The sequence below is a fragment of the Salmo salar genome, chromosome 10 (genome assembly GCF_965601325.2).
Source record: "Salmo salar chromosome 10, fSalSal1, whole genome shotgun sequence".
Classification (NCBI taxonomy): Eukaryota; Metazoa; Chordata; class Actinopteri; order Salmoniformes; family Salmonidae; genus Salmo; species Salmo salar.
Window position 1 is genome coordinate 74,157,931 of NC_138300.1, and position 20,890 is coordinate 74,178,820.

A 20,890-nucleotide genomic window follows, 5' to 3' on the forward strand; every position below is an offset into this window, starting at 1 on the left:
GCGCAGATGGCACATTTATCCGGGTTACCACAGTTTCCCTGTGGGTTTGAGCCTTGGGCTGCCGTGGTTCGTCAATGAAGTGGCATGAATTATCAGCAGGTGCCCTGTTATTTTGGACATGCGGTTCCTTGTATGAGATCTGACTTTTCAGGGTCCCAAGGTAATTATTGTTCTTGGGCCGCTGTGGTCGGTGTTAGACAGCCTTTTGTCCGGGTTTCCCTGGTTTGAGCCTCAGGCGGCCTTGATGGGCAGCAGCGTGCAGAGTGCGTTTTATCAGGGTTACCACAGTTTTCTGTGGGTTTGAACCTTGGGCTACGGCAGCGTGTGAGTACACAGTTTACAGGTTACTGCAGGTTTTTTGTCGGAATTCTGCAGTAACCATTTTGATGGTGGATCTTTGATGTTATGGGGCTATTTGACTTCCACAGGTCCCCGGGCTATTGTTAAGGTCAACGGCATCATACACTTTTTCCCAGTACCAGGACATTTTAGCCAAAAACCTGGTTACCTCTGCCAGGAGGCTGAAACTTGGCCGTAAATGTATTATTGTTATTTATTTTATACAGTAATTTTTGCTCATCTTTATCAAGGGTGTCAATAATTTCAGACCCCACTGCAGGTTGCCCTTAGAGTTGTGCAAAGTTGGTTGAATCTTATTCTAAATGATTCACAGCTGTAATGGCTGCCAAAAGTGCGTCTACCAAGTATTACCTCTGGGGTGTGAAGACATATGCAATCATCATTATTATACAATTTTTTTTGTCTTTTTTTATTAATTTGGGAAATGTTCTATAATATTCTTTCACTTTCAAAATGTGGATTAGGTTGTGTAGATTGGTAAGAAAAAAATCAAATGCAATACTTTTTTAGATGTCACTTGCAGTTTTCTTCTGTAAAAATTGTGAGTAGACTTTCACTAGGCACTGTATGTTTTCATTATTCATGTGTGTATGGATATTGAGGGTAGCTCTTGTGTGTTGCAGCGTCAGGCCTGTCCCTGGTGCTGTTTGCTGTGTCACAGGAGGAGCTGCTCAACAGACTAATGGTATTTGGCAGTGCTGGCACAGTGGACTCTCTGTGCCACCTTAATGAATGGGGCCGCTGCTCCATCCCCATTCACGCCCTGCAGGTAGGAGGCCTGGGGCCCGTTCAGTTGGTTAAATGGTTTGCTTAATTTCACAACAGTACGTACTGAACGACACGTGCCTTTGTCTTGTATTTGTAGGCTGGTCTAAAGAACCACCAGTTGGACACAGTGGACTTCTTCCTGAAGAGCAAAAAGAACATCCTGACTCCACCCTCTGGGTATATTCTACCTGACCAATCAGCTGCCATCTCAACCCAGAGCCAGCTGAAGAGTAAGGCCTTTACAATCCATTTCATATTAATCACATAAAGCCCTAGAATCCTAATATAAATACTTAGTATTATTGTAATTGTATGCCATAGTAATTAATACTAAGTACAAATTTGACATGCATCAAATCTAATATTATTTGTCACATACGCTGAATACAACAGGTGTAGACCTTACAGTGAAGTGCTTACTTACAAGCCCTTAACCAATAGTGCAGTTCAAGAAATAGAGTTAAGAAAAAATATTTATTACATTTAAATAAAGTAAAAATAAAAAGTAACACAGTAGAATTGCATAACAATAACAAGGCTAGGTAATGGTGAAGTGACTATGCATAGATGATAAGATGATAAACAGCGAGTAACAGCAGTGTAAGAACAAGGGGGGGGGGGGGGTCAATGTAAATAGTCTGTAGAACTTTTGGAAGATCTGGGGACCCATGCCAGATCGTTTCAGTCTCCTGAGGGGGAAAAGGTGTTGTCGTACCCTCTTCACGACTGTCTTGGTGTGTTTGGACCATGATGTTGATGCTACACTATTTTATGTCTTTGTGCAGGGGCGCCACCTTCCTGTTATTTTAAGGGATTATCAGTAGCCCAGGCTTCTTTAAGATTTCATTACATGCTTTATGAATTTCAATGTTCAATTGATGTTTGTTTATTTTTCAATAATTATTCACTCAATACATACACTTAGGTTGGAGTCATTAAAACCAATTTTTTCAACCACTCCACAAATTTCTTGTTAACAAACTATAATTTTGGCAAGTCGGTTAGGACATCTACTTTGTGCATGACACAAGTAATTTTTCCAACAATTGTTTACAGACAGATTATTTCACTGTATCGCAATTCCAGTGGGTCAGAAGTTTACATACACTAAGTTAACTGTGCCTTTAAACAGCTTGGAAAATTCCCGAAAATAATGTAATGGCTTTAGAAGCTTCTCATAGGCTAATTGACATCAATTCAGTCAATTGGAGGTGTACCTGTGGATGCATTTCAAGGCCTACCATCAAACTCAGTGCCTCTGCTTGACATCATGGGAAAATCAAAAGAAATCAGCCAAGACCTCTGAAAGAAAATTGTTGACCTCCACAAGTCTGGTTCATCCTTGGGACCAATTTCCAAACGCCTGAAGGTACCACATTCATCTGTACAAACAATAGTACACAAGTATTAACACAATGGGACCACACAGTTGTCATACCGCTCAGGAAGGAGACGCGTTCTGTCTCCTAGAAATGAACGTACTTTGGTGCGAAAAGTGCAAATCAATCCCAGAACAACAGCAAAGGACCTTGTGAAGATGCTGGAGGAAACGGGTACAAAAGTATCTATATTCACAGTAAAACGAGTCCTATATCGACATAACCTGAAAGGCCGCTCAGCAAGGAAGAAGCCACTGCTCCAAAACCACCATCAAAAAGCCAGACTATGGTTTGCAACTGCACATGGGGACAAAGATCGTACTTTTTGAAGAAATGTCCTCTGGTCTGATGAAACAAAAATAGAACTGTTTGGCCCTAATGACCATCGTTATATTTGGAGGAAGAAGGGGAGGCTTGCAAGCCGAAGAACACCACCCCAACCGTGAAGCACAGGGGTGGCAGCATCATGTTGTGGGGGTGCTTTGCTGCAGGAGGGACTGGTACACTTCACAAAATAGATGGCATCATGAGAAAGGAAAATTATGTGGATATATTGAAGCAACATCTCAAGACATCAGTCAGGAAGTTAAAGCTTGGTCAAAAATGGGTCTTCCAAGCATGACCCCAAGCATACTTCCAAAGTTGTGGCAAAATGGCTCACTCCAAAGTCAAGGTATTGGAGTGGCCATCACAAAGCCCTGACCTCAAACCTATAGAATATTTGTGGCCAGAACTGAAAAAGCGTGTGTGAGCAAGGTGGCCTGCAAACCTGACTCAGTTACACCAGCTCTGTCAGCAGGAATGGGCCAAAATTCACCCAACGTATTGTGGGAAGCTTGTGGAAGGCTACCCGTAACGTTTGACCCAAGATAAACAATTTAAAGGCACTGCTATCAAATACTAATTCAGTGTATGTAAACTTCTGACCCACTGGGAATGTGATGAAAGAAATAAAAGCTGAAATAAATCATTCTCTCTACTATTATTCTGACATTTCACATTATTAAAATAAAGTGGTGATCCACACTGACCTAAGACAGGGAATTGTTACTAGGATTAAATGTCAGGAGTTGTGAAAAACTTAGTTTAAATGTATTTGTAAACTTCCGACTTCAACTGTACCTTTTGAAATATTGCGTGGTGCAAATAGTGTACAGTTCAAGTGACACCTTTCATCCATTTGTCATGTTTATGTAATGTAGTATTGTGTTGCAAGGTCAATACACTTTACTGAGTTATAAATCAGGCTGAAAATAAGGCATACATTGAAAATTAAATTGAAAGCTACAATGTAATGGTTAACACTGTGAGGATACTAGGTTGTAAATGCAAGTAATCTGAAAATCCTATACCATACATGACAATTAAATGATTGGGGAACACAGAAACACGCACAGCACACACACGGGGAGAGTTACGACGGTAATGATTCATATTGTGCATTGACACATGGGAGCTATTGGGCAGACAGTGTGTCGTATCAGCCTCGCCTCCTGAGTCCTGCTTGGATCGTTGTATAGTAGGTAAAGCGTTGGAGCCCGTTAATCTAGCCCACTGGGAGTGGCTGACAAACAGGAAGGAACAAGTATTGGCTATTTGGTATTTTATTAGCAACAGCTACTCTTCCTGGGGTCCACACAACATAAAACATGACATAATACAAAACATGTATAAACAAGAACAGCTCAAAGACCGAACTACATAAATTAAATATCACACAAACAAATGTGTGTGTGTACTAGTATGCAGGGCTGGGCGATATACCGTATTTTACTATACACCGGTATTTATGCGCGGACCGGTTTGGGTTTTTACTTTACCTTCTATGACGGTATTTTAATGTTTGGTTTGTTAAATGTGATACGCCGTGTGTAACGTCTATTTTCATAGTTTACTCTGTCACTTGAGTCATCCCTCTCCATGCCGCTTTCCACAGCCCTGATCCCACCCACTCACCCACTCACTCAAGGAGCGCATTTGTTGTTGCTTGACCACGAGACACTTTCGTTCAGTCTGCATGGTCAATGCAGCACATGCAACAATGTTGGTGACAACGATGTTGTTTCCATTTTGATCTTAATATAAATCCACAAGCATTCTATAATTACAATATTAGTTTGTGTTTCTTACATCTGCAAACAGCTTGTTTGTAATTTCTTAGCAAGTTACGCTAAATTGTGTTAGCTGGCTAGTCAACGAGCTATTAAAAGTACTGAGTCAAAGCAAATGTAGCTTGCTCATACAGCCTGATCCCAGTACTGGTGGAGGCATAGATTATAGGGTCCCCTAGGAAACACTGAACATCACTTTGGTTCCTACACTGTCACAATAACTCGTCCATGGCATTTTCATTCGTTGTCATGTTAAACACTATTCAAAGTGCCCACTATTATTTATATTCTAACTATATAGAATTATAATAAACATTCTATTTCCATGATTCCAAAAGTTCTCCGATCTAAATCGCAATTGCAGCGTTTGGTTAAAAATAAGGCCTAGTATTTTTGCCCATATCGTGGCAGTGTGGAAATGATCTCAAATGAGTGCAGGAAATGCAGAAATTGATGGAAATGCAGGAAATTATTTTAGGTTGAAGTTGAATTGAACAGTATAAAACAATCAGAATGGAGAAAGACCCATTTTGAAATAATTTAGAATATGTGTTGCCATCCTAGGGTCATACACTACTCATAAAGCAAATGTAGAACTTTTGTTAATCAAAAACATAAAATACCGTCAAAAATTTGAAAAAATACCATGATATAATATTTTGGCCATATCGCCCAGCCCTACTAGTATGTGTGAGCATACAGTTTGTGTGAGAGAGAAAGGAAGGGGACTATACCGTAAGATACCTCATGCGATGTCAGCTAGAATTACCGCTCCTAATAGTAATTGCCTTCTCACATGATGCCTCATTGTAGTCTCATCACAGCCTAGTAATTGAAATTGTGTGCATGCGCCCCCATGCATTTAATTTGTTTGTGTGTGTGTGGTTGATGTTTTCTCCTACTGACTAGAATAAACGTGTTCAACCTCCGTAGTGTATTATGAGCTTCATATTAATATTTCTGAAGTGTATATGTAAAAAAAAAAATGCATGGTTGCCTTCAATGGGTAATTGTAATTACCAGAATGTAATGAATAGAACGGTAGTAAACACAGCCATTACAATGGCTAAATTTCCCCCGTTTCTTCCTCCACTGCCCTACACATATGACCTAGGTACAGATCTAGGATCAGCTTCCACTCCCCCAATCCTAACCTTAACCATTAGTGGGGAACATGCAAAACTGAATAAAGATCCGCTTCTAGAGGCAACTTCATCCTACTCCAGATATAACATTATGAGTGTTTCTCTCTGTTCCTGTAGATGTCCAGGATCTGTGTCCGGCTCTGGACCTTCTGCGTTGTGCCATCAGAGACAATCATACTGAGGCCCAGAGCCGACAATTTTCAGAACAGCTGCTCAGCATCACCCTGGCCTTCCTCAACTCACAAGTCAGGGCCGTCCTCTCTGCCACAGAGGGTAAGACACTTCTCTCGCCGCGTTCCCCATGCTTTTGAATGCACTGCTTGTAGGTTAAATCCATGTCCATTGCTACACACACCAGTAGATTCTGGAGGTTGCTAACAAACTTTCAAAAAACCTTTGGGATAAAATGACAACATGTACATTTTTAAAAATGTTTTAAAACTGTGAACAATCCCTTTAAGATTTTTGAGGGGACACTGCATCAACCTGCTTAGCTACAGAATCCAGTTGCTGTAAGCATGATTCATTAGGAGTGCTGCCTCACTGAGCAGAGTCATGGTTGAGCGGTAACCCTCCCGGCTCTAGGCTCATGTACTACAACTCTGGAGACTGGGCTTCAAACCCTTCACACTACTATGCCTGATCCATTTCCCCCTCTGTTTCTCACCTCTCTGAAATGAAATCAATACAATTTGAAATCCACTCACTTTAAAATAAAAAAGTCTGCTATCTCAAGCAATTAGCCATGGCTGGCACGAAAACATCTGAGGGAGATTGCATCAACCTGCTTAGTTGCCAACTATATAACAAAAAATCCAGTTGACATTAGAATTTAGTTTGCTTCCACATGCAAAGATTTTACTGAGTTACAGTTTATATAAGGAAATCAGTGAATTGAAATTAATTCATTAGGCCGTAATCTATGGATTTCACATGACTGGGCAGGGGCGCAGCTGTGGGTGAGCCTGGGAGGGCATATGCCCCCCCACTTGGGAGCCCAGCCAATCAGAATAGGTTTTTACCCACAAAAGGGCATTATTACAGACAGAAATACTCCTCAGTTTCATTAGCTCTCCGGGTGGCTGGTCTCAGACGATTACGCAGGTGAAGAAACAGGATGTGGAGGTCTTGGGCTGGCATGGTTACACGTGGTCTGTGGTTGTGAGGACGGTTGGACGTATTGCCAAATTCTCTAAAACGACATTGAAGGCGGCTTATGGTAGAGAAATGAACATTAAATTCTCTGGCTACAGCTCTGATGGACGTTCCTGCAGTCAGCAAGCCAATTGCACGCTCCCTTGAGGCATATGTGGCATTGTGCTGTGTGTCACATTTTTGGGATCTTTTATTGCAGCTCATGAGACATGGGACTAATACTTTACATGTTGCGTTTATATTTTTGTTCAGTGCAGAAAAGTCTATAGATCATTAAACTCCAGCACACTGGTGACCTTACTGCTCCATAAATGTAACAGATCTTATATTTCAGTCTCAATAGGCCTTCATCAGAGATTTGTACTGATGTTATTAGGAGATCAGGACCAAACTTGAGTTTGTATGGTCTATGTTGAATCATGATAAGGTCTGAGGATGGTGGGTGTTTCAAACTTTCAATAACACAGAGGTTTCTCCCTATTCTCTAATTTCTTTCTACACAGAGCTGGATGAGAACTTGCAGGAGTGTGTGGAGATCTTGGATAGTTACGTCTCGGATCTGCGCACCTTCATGAAGAGGTTTCCCTGGCCAACAGGTGGTGACACTTCCACCCTTGTCCCATCCCCCATACCTGTACCTGAGGAGGTGGAGAATGATGACTGGAGTTCCCTCTCTTCTGAGGTAAAAACACAGTGAAGCTTTCAGAATAGTTACTTTATTGTCATTTCTTCGACTCAAATTAATTGTTTTGCTGTCACAATCACACACACACACACACACACACACACACACACACACACACACACACACACACACACACACACACACACACACACACACACACACACAGGGAGCAGAGTGGGCATGAATCCTCAGCGACATCCTGGATGGGTAATCATGATAATGGCATGAATTTATGTCACGCTTTTTAACCATAGGCCTCAAAGCGCTTGACATTGTGCTAGGGTAACTCTTCTCATCCACAAAAGCCATTTTGCACTAGAATGGTTCTCCCCAATTGGCTATAATTACATCATTATCTACAGTAATGACCAGATATCCGATTTCTGATACTGTGTGTGTGTTAAGGAGGTGGTCGAGCGGGCAGTGCTGACCAAGCAGATTCCCCGGGCCCAGGCCTACCTGAGGAGCCAGAACAGGCCAGATCAGCGGCTGGAGGAGTTGAGGAGTACGGGGCTGCGTCTGGCCTTCAACTGCCTCACACACAGAGACCTGGAGCAGGCCACTGCACTGCTCAGGAACATGGTGAGACTATGGCTATGTTCGGTTTGCTTTTACTAATCCATTCTGGAAGGATTCTGTATGGAGGAATGGTCTAAGATCCCTCCGAATGCGTTCTCCAACTCATAAAACCTTTTAGAAAAAAGCTCATTGCCGTTATCCTCACAAGGTGAGGTATCGAAGAGTATTGAAAACTGTGGTGTCAATAATTTTCTACCTTTTTGAGAGAAAAAAATATTACTTGCTAACAAAATCTCTTTCTTTGAGCAATTGTATTAGTATAAAATAATTGAATTTCCCCAAAAAATGTAGCATACAATATAATAGCCCAGTATTTGAATTTATTTTACACAGTCATTTTTGCCCATCTTTGTCAAGGGTGTCAATACTTTTAGACCCCACTGTTGGTTGCCCTTAGAGTTGTGCAAAGTTGGTAGAATCTTATTCTAAATGATTCACAGCTGTAATGGCTGCCAAAAGGGCTTCCACCAAGTCTTACCTCTGGGGTAATCTTTATCAAGGGTGTCAATCATTTTAGGACCTCACTCTATATGTCATTTAGCACACGCTTTTATTCAAAGGCACTTCCAGTCATGCATGCATTCGTTTTACTTATGGGTGGTCCTGGGAATTGAACCTACCATCCTGGCGTTGCCACCACCATACTCTACGAACTGAGATACAGAGGACCAACTCTATGTAGTCAGACATTTTACAATATGGAGATGGTTAAACAATATGACTCAGCATATTCGTAGTTAGACAATGATGAACAATGGTAACAGTATTAAAAAAAACTAAATAAACAATATAGCAGCGAGCAGCAATGAACGGGGTTCAGAGGATGATAGAAAGGACACAAGATCAGTTGAATAGCAAAGCAAGCACTCTATCATGTAGGAACAATCTTCCTTTATTCTCAATCATAAGTCTAAATACAACATGTGGAGTGAATCTGATGTCTGGTTCATGAGGAGAACATGATTGCTCCTCCGCTCTCTCCACTGGCTTCCAGTTGAAGCTCGCATCCGCTACAAGACCATGGTGATTGCCTACGGAGCTGTGAAGGGAACGGCACCTCCATACCTTCAGGCTCTGATCAGGCCCTACACCCAAACAAGGGCACTGCGTTCATCCACCTCTGGCCTGCTGGCCCCCCTACCTCTGAGGAAGCACAGTTCCCGCTCAGCCCAGTCAAAACTGTTCGCTGCTCTGGCACCCCAATGGTGGAACAAGCTCCCTCACGACGTCAGGACAGCGGAGTCAATCACCACCTTCCGGAGACACCTGAAACCCCACCTCTTTAAGGAATACCTAGGATAGGATAAAGTAATCCTTCTAACCCCCCCCCCCCCCCCCCCCCCCCTTAACCTCTCTAGGCTAGGCGGGACGAATTCGTCCCACCTACGTAACAGCCACTGCTATCCTGTGGCGCGATTTTCAAAACCTTAAAAATCCTATTACTTCAATTTCTCAAACATATGACTATTTTACAGCCATTTAAAGACAAGACTCTCGTTAATCTAACCACACTGTCCGATTTCAAAAAGGCTTTACAACGAAAGCAAAACATTAGATTATGTCAGCAGAGTACCAAGCCAGAAATAATCAGACACCCATTTTTCAAGCCAGCATATAATGTCACCAAAACCCAGAAGACAGCTAAATGCAGCACTCACCTTTGATGATCTTCATCAGATGACAACCCTAGGACATTATGTTATACAATACATGCATGTTTTGTTCAATCAAGTTCATATTTATATCAAAAACCAGCTTTTTACATTAGCATGTGACGTTCAGAACTAGCATACCCCCCGCAAACTTCCGGGGAATTTGCTAACATTTTACTAAATTACTCACGATAAACGTTCACAAAAAGCATAACAATTATTTTAAGAATTATAGATAGTCATATAAATAGTCATATATATATATATATATATATATATATATATATATATATAAATAGTCATATAAATAGTCATATGTTTGAGAAATTGAAGTAATAGGATTTTTAAGGTTTTGAAAATCGAGCCACAGGCTGGCAGTGGCTGTTACGTAGGTGGGACGCAAGCGTCCCACCTAGCCCATAGAGGTTAAAAGATTTAGATGCACTATTGTAAAGTGGTTGTTCCACTGGATATCATAAGGTGAATGCACCAATTTGTAAGTCGCTCTGGATAAGAGCGTCTGCTAAATGACTTAAATGTAAATGTACATTTTTAGCATTAGCGTTACATATGCAGTAATTCGTTGTTAATAGTTTCCTTATTTTTTTATATATCAATACCATATTCAGTGGGCTTCATCTTAGGGATGTCCATGATAGCGATGACAAGTTTCAAGTTGATAGGCCACCATGGAGTGGATTTCCAGTGGTGTAAATTGACACATAAAATCCGATTTGGATTTTTCAACTCAGCCATCTCTTAGCCAATCCCTTGGCTTTTCTCAAACTAAGTTAAGAGATGTACCATGACCTGTTACTTATCGTTCATGATAATACGTTTTTCCAAGATGGAGGAGAATCTTTCCTGATAGACCTTATGAAATGTGGTCAGCATTAGAAAAGACACTTGCATACAAAATTTCAAGTCTCTAGGTCAAACAGGGCGGTGAATAGGAGGGTTTAAGTGAGATTGCTTATAACAGAGCCACCTATAGGCCAATCATCCCATTCTTTTTCACCAAGTTATTCATGGCCTCTAGTTTCTGTGTGCCAAATTAGAAAAAAAGGTACCAAGCTATGTTTGAGTTATTTGACTATGTCAAATATATTTATTTGTAATCTAAGAATAACAACAGCTTTGCTGTGAACCCCTAAAAAAGGTTTTCAACTTGGATAAATCTCACAATTACCCTTGGACAAAAGAACTCAAAGACATATTTAAGGAAGCTGATCTATAACATATTTAGACACAAGTTACGATGCAATGTCTACATGATCAAAAAAAAGTTAACCCTAAGCTACAAAGAGAAATTGTCAACTTATATATGGCTAAAACCTAAACTCAGAAATTGTAACCAGATCAAAGCACCTATGATCCAGAACCCTATGTCACCTGACAAGAAATCAAAGAACCTTTTTGAGAACTGGGATACTGCTTCTGGCAATTGAATTAGGTAGGTTCAATGCCATAAATAAAGAAGAGCGGCTATGGACTGGTTGTTTGTTTAGCAACAAAACCGACGCGTGCGCAGCTATGGGGTTGGCTTATATTGTTGGCAACATGTAAACTATATTTCGTTTCCAATGTTTATTGAAAACATAAATACATTTGCACAATGAGCACTTGTTGTCTCAAATACATCGTTGCAGTTGTTGGAAAGCTAGCTAGTAATTTTTTTACTATATTAGCATAGATGTGACATCAGTCTAACACCTCAAACCAAGACATTTTATCATCACTAGATAAAACGAGTACTGTACTAGCTCCGGGGTACCAATAATTCTGTCCATGCCATTTGTCTTTATAATTTTTTATAAAACTGTTAAACTTAAAATAGAATTGGTTCTGCAGTGTTGAAAATCCAAAGTTTTTTCAATTTCATCTTGTTTTAGAAGAGATGTGGGATTTCTTTTTTAATGCAAGTGTGCCAATATATTTGTCTGCAACTGTATGTATGTATGTATGTACTTGTGTGCATATATAAGTATGATCATTTTCTTTAGATACAGCAAATACGGTGTCTTATAAGCCCATGTGGGCTGGGCATCATGAAGATGCATGACACTATAATATAATCAACCAATTACTCAATCATATAAGATTACTTGACAGTGGTTACACTGCATGATTATTTTACATAACCCACAAGACATAGACAGAGCTTTGCTATTCAATGTGCCCAGAGTCTGCGAAAACAGGGATGATGTTAGCATCTCACTCACACCCCATGACCGAGCAGGAATGTTGGTGTGTCCTCCATGACTAAATGGTAATTTCTCATGCAACTGAAACAGGAGTCTTCTTGTTTTTATGTTGTTTTACTGTGGATAAAAAAACGTCAGCGTTCTCTGTTTTCAGGGTTTCAACGTAAAGAAGCAACTGTATAACATATGCCTCTACACAGATGACCGGGACCTAAGGGACTTTGTGGTAAGACCAGCATTTTGAGTAAATGCAATGATCGCATCTAACATTGGCTTTCATTATTTGGATGATTTGACTGTTTTTAAAAACTCATTCCAGCCAGACAAGGGGGTACACTGCATTGAGTTTAAAAACATAGTCCTTATCAACATCTCTTTATGAACATTACCTTTTGAACTCATTACCTTTTGCCAGCCTCAACGGCGTTATTACTGAGTCTGATTAAGATTTTGGGGGTTTTCAATTACTGTGTGCAGGTGGAGGAGTTGTCAAAGCAGAGCTATTTGTCTGATGAAGAGACACAGAGGGTGGAATTCATCAAACAGATTGAGGCTTTGTGTGCGGTGCCTGAGACGCGCTGCACAGACCCTGTGGGCAGACAACGGTACGAGATAAAACAGACTATTTACTGCATTTGGTTTTTCAGTTTAACTTCATGTACTTTTCTCCTGTCAGGAGTTCTTACACTGTATCCACCTGGGTCGTGTTCTTTAGTCACCAAACAGAAGAAAACACATAAAAAGGGAGGGACTACCTGTACTTGTGTGTCCTAATGAACATGGCCCTGGATGCCAGTAGTTGTTTTTCTCTGCTTACATGACATTTTAACATGTTAGCAGTAAACATTTTTTTTTTTTTTGCTCAATCATTTATCTTTAGTCTTGCTCTATGGCAATCACTTCCTGTTTCAATGTAGCATACTGTACTGTGTACTGCTTTCTCTCAGGGTTCCTCAGATGGCCCAGACAGACCCAGAGTCTAAGAGCCTGCTGGAGGAGCTGGTAGACCAGAGAGGCTCCCAGTCAGAACAGACACTGTGGAGTTCGCTGCGTCTGGACTGGGTCAGACATTGGGACCACAACACCCAGAGAGCCATCCTGCTGTCACGCCTACAAGACTCGGGTAGGACTCTCTTAACCCTTCATTCACACCCTATATGAGTAATTGTAAGTATGAGATCCCGACTTGGAAAAACATTCAGCTTTCAAGTGGTAAATACAAGTTGGAAACTCGTATCATCTATGGACCCCGACTTTCCCGTCATGCTGAACTCTGACTTCACCTACCACAGAAATTACTATGGTGACAGCATTTTCGGCACTTAAACAGATAATCCACTCCTATAATTAAACTCCTGTCAATTTGGTGATAGTCTATGTTCTATGACTGGGTAAAACATTTATTTTCACCATGATTTAACTTCTAAGTGGTCTGTCTGCAATCAGGAAATCGTGTTGTGCCACGTCATCATGATAAATTCATCATGAGAATTCCAAATGATCACATTTTCATAACACTTAAAAATAAAAAATACCTGCACTCCCGATCACCATATAAGCTCAGCTTCTAGCTCCTAAGCAACTTTGCACAAGCATTTCGCTTCACCCGCAATAAAATCTGCAAAATATGTGTATGTGACCAATAAAATCTGATTTGATTACATGGTATGGGCATACTTGTCGAGAACACATACACTACCGTTCAAAAGTTTGAGGTCACTTAGAAATGTCCTTGTTTTTGAAAGAAAAGCACGTTTTTTTGTCCATTTTAAAATAACATAAAATTGATCAGAAATACATTGTTAATGGTGGAGGCAATGTGATAGTCTGGGGGTGCTTTGGTGGTAAAGTGGGAGATTTGTAAAGGGTAAAAGGGATCTTGAAGAAGGAAGGCTATCACTCCATTTTGCAACTCCATGCCATACCCTGTGGACGGCTCTTAATTGGAGCCTATTTCCTCCTACAACAGGACAATGACCCAAAGCACAGCTCCAAACTATGCAATAACTATTTAGGGAAGAAGCAGTCAGCTGGTATTCTGTCTGTAATGGAGTGGCCAGCCCAGTCACCGGTTCTCAACCCTATTGAGCTGTTGTGGGAGCAGCTTGACCGTATGGTACATAAGAAGTGCCCATCAAGCCAATGCAACTTGTGGAGGTGTTTCAGGAAGCATGGGGTGAAATCTCTTCAGATTACCTCGACAAATTGACAACTAGAATGCCAAAGGTCTGCAAGGCTGTTATTGCTGCAAATGGAGGATTCTTTGACGAAAGCAAAGTTTGAAGGACACAATTATTATTCAATTAAAAATCATTATTTATAAACTTGTCAACGTCTTGACTATATTTCCTATTCATTCATTTCATGTGTGTTTTCATGGAAAACAAGGACATTTATAAGTGACCCCAAACTTTTGAATGGTAGTGGACACCCGTCTATATATCGCCATGACAAAGTATATATTTCGCTAAGATGTGCTCAAACTGAACAGTGGACCAAATTATTCAACTCCATTTTTCCTTCAACTACCATCACTCAACACAAATGTATACTCTCCCCCTTGCCGGGGGGGGGGGGGGGGGGGGGGGGTGTGTGTGTGTGTGTGTGTGTGTGTGTGTGTGTGTGTGTGTGTGTGTGTGTGTGTGTGTGTGTGTGGCGCGTGGCCGTGGCCGCACTGTGCCTGTGGGGCTGTTGCGTTGCCATATCAACATCAGACTCCACTGAGCCACACGACCTGCAGTTTGAACATGGTGAGATTGTAGACTCCTAAATTGATAGTGCAGGTTGTATTGGAGATTTTACAGCTAGCTACCTACTTCACATGCTGATATTGACTTTGGTATTATCAGAGACATCTTATAGTCTTGGGGGGGCTTGAGGCTGTGTGAGAGCGATAAGATTTTACAGAATATTACAGATTTCTCCACACACACAGTAACGGTTGTACATTTTGGGCAAATCTGATGACAAGCCGAGCATTCTGAGCCCAAACTGACATCTTTCCAAGAAGTAGATTAGCATAAAAACAACTTTGTTTGAGGTCTGTGCTAGTTTTCAAATTGCCTGAAGCTGTTGTCTCTGCCTGCTGGTTGCTATAAATGCGAGAGAGCATGCTCACATGAGAGGCAATGCCCACTTACACAGACCGGAAGAGTGACAATTTGTTTCAGTGGAGATCTTGTATGCTTTGTCCTACGAGCTAATCTTCATCAGCTAACATCACTTTTTTTTAAGCATTTCTGTACAGTAATCAACACAAGCAGATAAAGCAGATAAAGGCTTCATAATTCATAAAGGTAATGTTAACTGACTGATGTTATCTCATAGAACAAAACGTATAAGATCTTCTAAGCCCGTGTTAACCTCATACCTTATTCTCGGCATATATCCCAAAACATTCTTTCCCCATTAATATCCCCAATTGGAATGGCCAACAAACCAGAGGTAGAAAATGTTAACTAATTTCATATTTTTAGGATGAGCTCTATTATAAAAAAGATTGTTCTCACATGTTAGTATTATTTAACCCGGTAAATCATAGGAATTTGTGGTTTTTGGGTGTATTATTCCTTGAAGGACAACAGCAAAACGTTATTTATCCCAAAATGTAATAGATGTACTTTTAATTTATGGTTGACGTAGCTAGTTAGCAAGTGAATGATCCCAAGTTGTTGTTCCGAGTTGACAAGTCGCTCCTCTGATAGGTTGTGAATGCGGCATAAGTCCTGTTCATGCTAGGGCTGTCACTTTTTTCCCCCCAAACATTGATGTTAAAAAAAAAATGCATGTGATGATGGAAAATGCAATATTGTCCAAAAATCCATATTGACATACACTGTCTGCTACCAGAGGTTTTATACAAATCTATCACTTCTCTTTGCTGCTACTGTCATTTAACCAGCATTTTTTTTTGCCTTGTATGGAAAGCCATCAACAGTTGGAGTCTAACATTTGGTGTTGTCTCCCTCATAAATTACCATGCTACCGCAAATTGAGCAACATAATAGCAGCGTGTGCAACATGACATGACCTGTCAATTGAAACAGCGGGAAACAACTGAAAGCAACTACAGTGAGGGAAAAAAGTATTTGATCATCTGCTGATTTTGTACGTTTGCCCACTGACAAAGAAATGATCAGTCTATAATTTTAATGGTAGGTTTATTTGAACAGTGAGAGAGAATAACAACAAAAAAATCCATAAAAACGCATGTACAAAATGTTACAAATTGATTTGCATTTTAATGAGGGAAATAAGTATTTGACCCCTCTGCAAAACATGACTTAATACTTGGTGGCAAAACCCTTGTTGGCAATCACAGAGGTCAGACGTTTCTTGTAGTTGGCCACCAGGTTTGCACACATCTCAGGAGGGATTTTGTCCCACTCCTCTTTGCAGATATTCTCCAAGTCATTAAGGTTTTGAGGCTGACGTTTGGCAACTCGAACCTTCAGCTCTCTCCACAGATTTTCTATGGGATTAAGGTCTGGAGACTGGCTAGGCCACTCCAGGACCTTAATGTGCTTCTTCTTGAGCCACTCGTTTGTTGTCTTGGCCGTGTGTTTTGGGTCATTTTCATACTGAAATACCCATCCACGACCCATTTTCAATGTTCTGGCTGAGGGAAGGATGTTCTCACCCAAGATTTGACGGTACATGGCCCCGTCCATCGTCCCTTTGATGCGGTGAAGTTGTCCTGCCCCCTTAGCAGAAAAACACCCCCAAAGCATAATGTTTCCACCTCCATGTTTGACGGTGGGGATGTTGTTCTTGGGGTCATAGGCAGCATTCCTCCTCCTCCAAACACGGCGAGTTGAGTTGATGTCAAAGAGCTCCATTTTGGTCTCATCTGACCACAACACCAGTTGTCCTCTGAATCATTCAGATGTTCATTGGCAAACTTCAGACGGCATGTATATGTATTCTTGAGCAGGGGACCTTGCGAGCGCTGCAGGATTTCAGTCCTTCACGGCGTAGTGTGTTACCAATTGTTTTCTTGGTGACTATGGTCGCAGCTGCCTTGAGATCATTGACAAGATCCTCCCGTGTAGTTCTGGGCTGATTCCTCACCGTTCTCATGATCGTTGTAACTCCACGAGGTGAGATCTTGCATGGAGCCCCAGGCTGAGGGATATTGACAGTTCTTTTGTGTTTCTTCCATCTGCGAATAATCGCACCAAATGTTGTCACCTTCTCACCAAGCTGCTTGGCGATGGTCGTGTAGCCCATTCCAGCCTTGTGTAGGTCTACAATCTTGTTCCTGACATCCTTGGAGAGCTCTTTGGTCTTGGCCATGGTGGAGAGTTTGGAATCTGATTGATTGATTGATTGCTTCTGTGGACAGGTGTCTTTTTTACAGGTAACAAGCTGAGATTAGGAGCACTCCCTTTAAGAGTGTGCTCCTAATCTCAGCTCGTTACCTGTATAAAAGACACCTGGGAGCCAGAAATCTTTCTGATTGAGAGGGGGTCAAATACTTATTTCCCTCATTAAAATGCAAATCAATTTCTAACATTTCTGACATGAGTTTTTCTGGATGTTTTTGTTGTTATTCTGTCTCTCACTGTTCAAATAAACCTACCATTAAAATTATAGACTGATCATTTCTTTGTAAGTGGGCAAACGTACAAAATCAGCAGGGGATCAAATACTTTTTTCCCCCACTGTAAGAAATATAAAGTTTTTCTTCATATTCAATACTGTATTGAGCAGTTAAATGAACAGTTGACACTATTTTGGTCGATTCAACCTGTGTTTATGTTTGACCAGCAGTTGTCAGTTCCTGTGACCCGGGGGTCCTGTGGTCATACCTCACCTCCCACCACGACCAGCGGAGGGTAACCGAGTGGATTGAGAGCCTGGCCGCCCAGAACGGTGACCCTTGCAGCGCCCCCCAGTGGCCCGCCCTCACGGCAGAGGTGGTCAACAACAACACCCGGTGTAGCGCCCACATGAGGAACCACATCCTCTACATGTTGGCCAGGTAGACCGTATTCTGGGATCAGCTTTGTCCTGTTTGAGGACAGTAAAGTGTTAACTATCTGTTCATCTCTCGTGGATGCATGTAAAATAGGATGGTATCGTAAGACTCCTTACAAACACGGCACTTCGCCCGGGTTACGTCTTCGTGGGCGTGGCTTATACTGGGTACAGTGCACTTTTTTGTATTTATTTTTATTTAACCTTTATTTAACTAGGCAAGTCAGTTAAGAACAAATTCTTAGGCAAACTTTGTGCCCGATGCGCATTCATGTAAAAACGTTTTACCAGACACAAACTCGTCGACACGAAGTGATGGTGAGTTAAGATAATTTACAACAGATATTTTGTAGGCACTAGTGTTGCACTGTACACCGAAGCTTGGTTGATTACTAGAATTTTTAAAAATGTTTGTGAAATCAACTAAATGTATTGAAGTTATTAGAAAATGTGTTTGCATAAGTCTATCATAAGACATGTACAGAATGTACACTACCGGTCAAAAGTTTTACAACACCTACTCATTCAAGGGTTTTTCTTTATTTTTACTATTTTCTACATTGTAGAATAATAGTGAAGACATCAAAACTATGAAATAACACATAAGGAATCATGTAGTAACCCAAAAAGTGTTAATAAACAAATCTAAATATATTTTATATTTGAGATTCTTCAAATAGCCACCTTTTGCCTTGATGACAGCTTTGCACAGACTTGATATAGGCCACCAAGTGCTAACAGTCAGTATCTAAATAATATGTGTGAAATTCTTGATTAGTGTATGTGATGTAAACAGCGAGGTCTAGTTTCTTGGAGACCTGAATATTAACTGGTTTTCAACATGCTGTCCGCTCAAGAGGAGCTTCTTTACTGTAACCAGTGCCTATAATCTGGTTCAGGTTATTAATCAACCTACCAGGGTGTTTACAAACACTACAGGAAAAATATAATTCATATGTATTGATCACGTTTGTACTAATACTGTAAAACGTTGTTCTAAAGTTGTATCCATACCCATTGGATGCAGGGATCACAATATAGTGGCTATATCCAGGAAAGACAAAGTTCCAAATGCTGGGCCTTAAATAGTGTATGAGATCATACAAAAGATTTTGCTGTGACTCTTATGTGGATGATGTTAAAAACACTTTTAGGTCTGATGTGATTAATAAAGTGCTTCCAGACGCTGCACTTCATGAATATATGACATTTCTTATTCCAATTTTTGATAAACATGCAACTGTTAAAAAACTGACTGTTAGAACTGTTAAGACTTCGTGGATTGATGAGGAATTGAAAAACTGTATAGTTGAAAGAGATGGGGCACAACGAGTGTCTAATGAATCTGGCTGGAAATCTGACTTACTGCAAATTGAGAAATTATGTGACTAAACTCAATAAAAAGAAAAAGAAACTATATTATGAAGCCAAGATCAATGATATAGTCCCGTGTGGCTCAGTTGGTTGAGCATGGTGTTTGCAATGCCAGGGTTGTGGGTTCGATTCCCACGGGGGACCAGTACGGAGAAAAAATTTATGAAATGTATGCTCTGGATAAGAGCGTCTGCTAAATGACTAAAAATGTAAATGTAAATATACAGTGCTTTCAGAAAGTATTCAGACCCCTTGACCTTTATCACATTTTGTTACATTACAGCCTTATTCTGAAATGGCCATAAAAAAATATTCAGCAATCTACACACAATACCCCATAATGACAAAGCGAATATATGTTTTTAGAAAATGTATTAAATATAAAAAAAGACCTTATTTACATAAATATTCAGACCCTTTGCTATGAGACTCGAAATTGAGCTCAGGTGTACTTTTTCCATTGATCATCCTTGATGTTTCTTCAACTTCATTGCAGTCCACCTGTGGTAAATTCAAATGATTGGACATGATTTGGAAAGGCTATATAAGGTCCCACAGTTGACAGTGCATGTCAGAGCAAAAACCAAGCCATGAGGTCGAAGGAATTGTCCCTAGAGCTCCGAGACAGGATTGTGTAGAGGCACAGATCTGGGGAACAGTACCAAAACATTTCTGCAGCATTGGAGGTCCCCAAGAACCCAGTGGCCTCCATCATTCTTAAATGGAAGAAGTTTGGAACAACCAAGACTCTTACTTGAGCTGGCTTTCGGCCAAGTTGAGCAATTGGGGGAGAAGGGCCTTGGTCAGGGAAGTGACCAAGAACCAGATGATCACTCTGACAGAGCTGCAGAGTTCCTCTGCGGAGATGGGAGAACCTTCCAGAAGGACAACCATCTCTGCAGCACTCCACCAATCAGGCCTTTACGGTAGAGTGGCCAGACGGAAGCCACTCCTCAGTAAAAGGCACATGACAGCCTGCTTGTAGTTCGCCAAAAGGCACCTAAAGACTCTCAGACCATGGGAAACAAGATTCTTTGGTCTGATGAAACCAAGATTGAACTCTTTGGCCTGAGTTCACCATCCCTACGGTGAGGCATGATGGTGGCAACATCCTTGATGAAAACCTGCTCCAGAGCACTCAGGACCTCAGACTGGGGTGAAGGTTCACCTTCCAACAGGACAATGATCCTAAGCACACAGCCAAGACAACGTAGGAGTGGCTTCGAGACAAGTCTCTGAATGTCCTTAAGCGTCCCAGCCAGAGCCCAGACTATCGAACATCTCTGGAATGACCTGAAAATAGCTGTGCAGCAACGCTCCCCATCCAACCGGACGCGCTTGAGAGCATCTGCAGAGAAGAATGGGAGAAACTCCCCAAATACTGGCGTGCCAAGCTAGTGGCGTCATACCTAAGAAGACTCGAGGCTGTAATTGCTTCCAAAGATGCTTCAACAAAGTTTTGCGTAAAGGGACTGAATACTTATATAAATGTGATAGAT

General features: G+C 41.0%; 1 protein-coding gene across 3 annotated transcripts in view; it reads left to right on the forward strand.

Moving 5' to 3' along the window:
* spg11 (SPG11 vesicle trafficking associated, spatacsin) overlaps positions 1-20,890 on the forward strand; it is an 89,859-nt gene that overhangs the window by 7,129 nt on the left and 61,840 nt on the right. For 2 of the 3 annotated variants that reach the window (XM_014123970.3, XM_014123972.3), the window contains exons 7-15: positions 984-1,129; positions 1,226-1,358; positions 5,881-6,036; positions 7,422-7,600; positions 8,009-8,185; positions 12,193-12,264; positions 12,516-12,643; positions 12,986-13,161; positions 17,808-18,021. In XM_014123970.3, coding sequence (XP_013979445.3) covers positions 984-1,129; positions 1,226-1,358; positions 5,881-6,036; positions 7,422-7,600; positions 8,009-8,185; positions 12,193-12,264; positions 12,516-12,643; positions 12,986-13,161; positions 17,808-18,021 — 1,381 coding nt within the window. The remainder of the gene's footprint in view (positions 1-983; positions 1,130-1,225; positions 1,359-5,880; positions 6,037-7,421; positions 7,601-8,008; positions 8,186-12,192; positions 12,265-12,515; positions 12,644-12,985; positions 13,162-17,807; positions 18,022-20,890) is intronic. The other variant, XM_014123971.3, reaches the window with a different exon arrangement.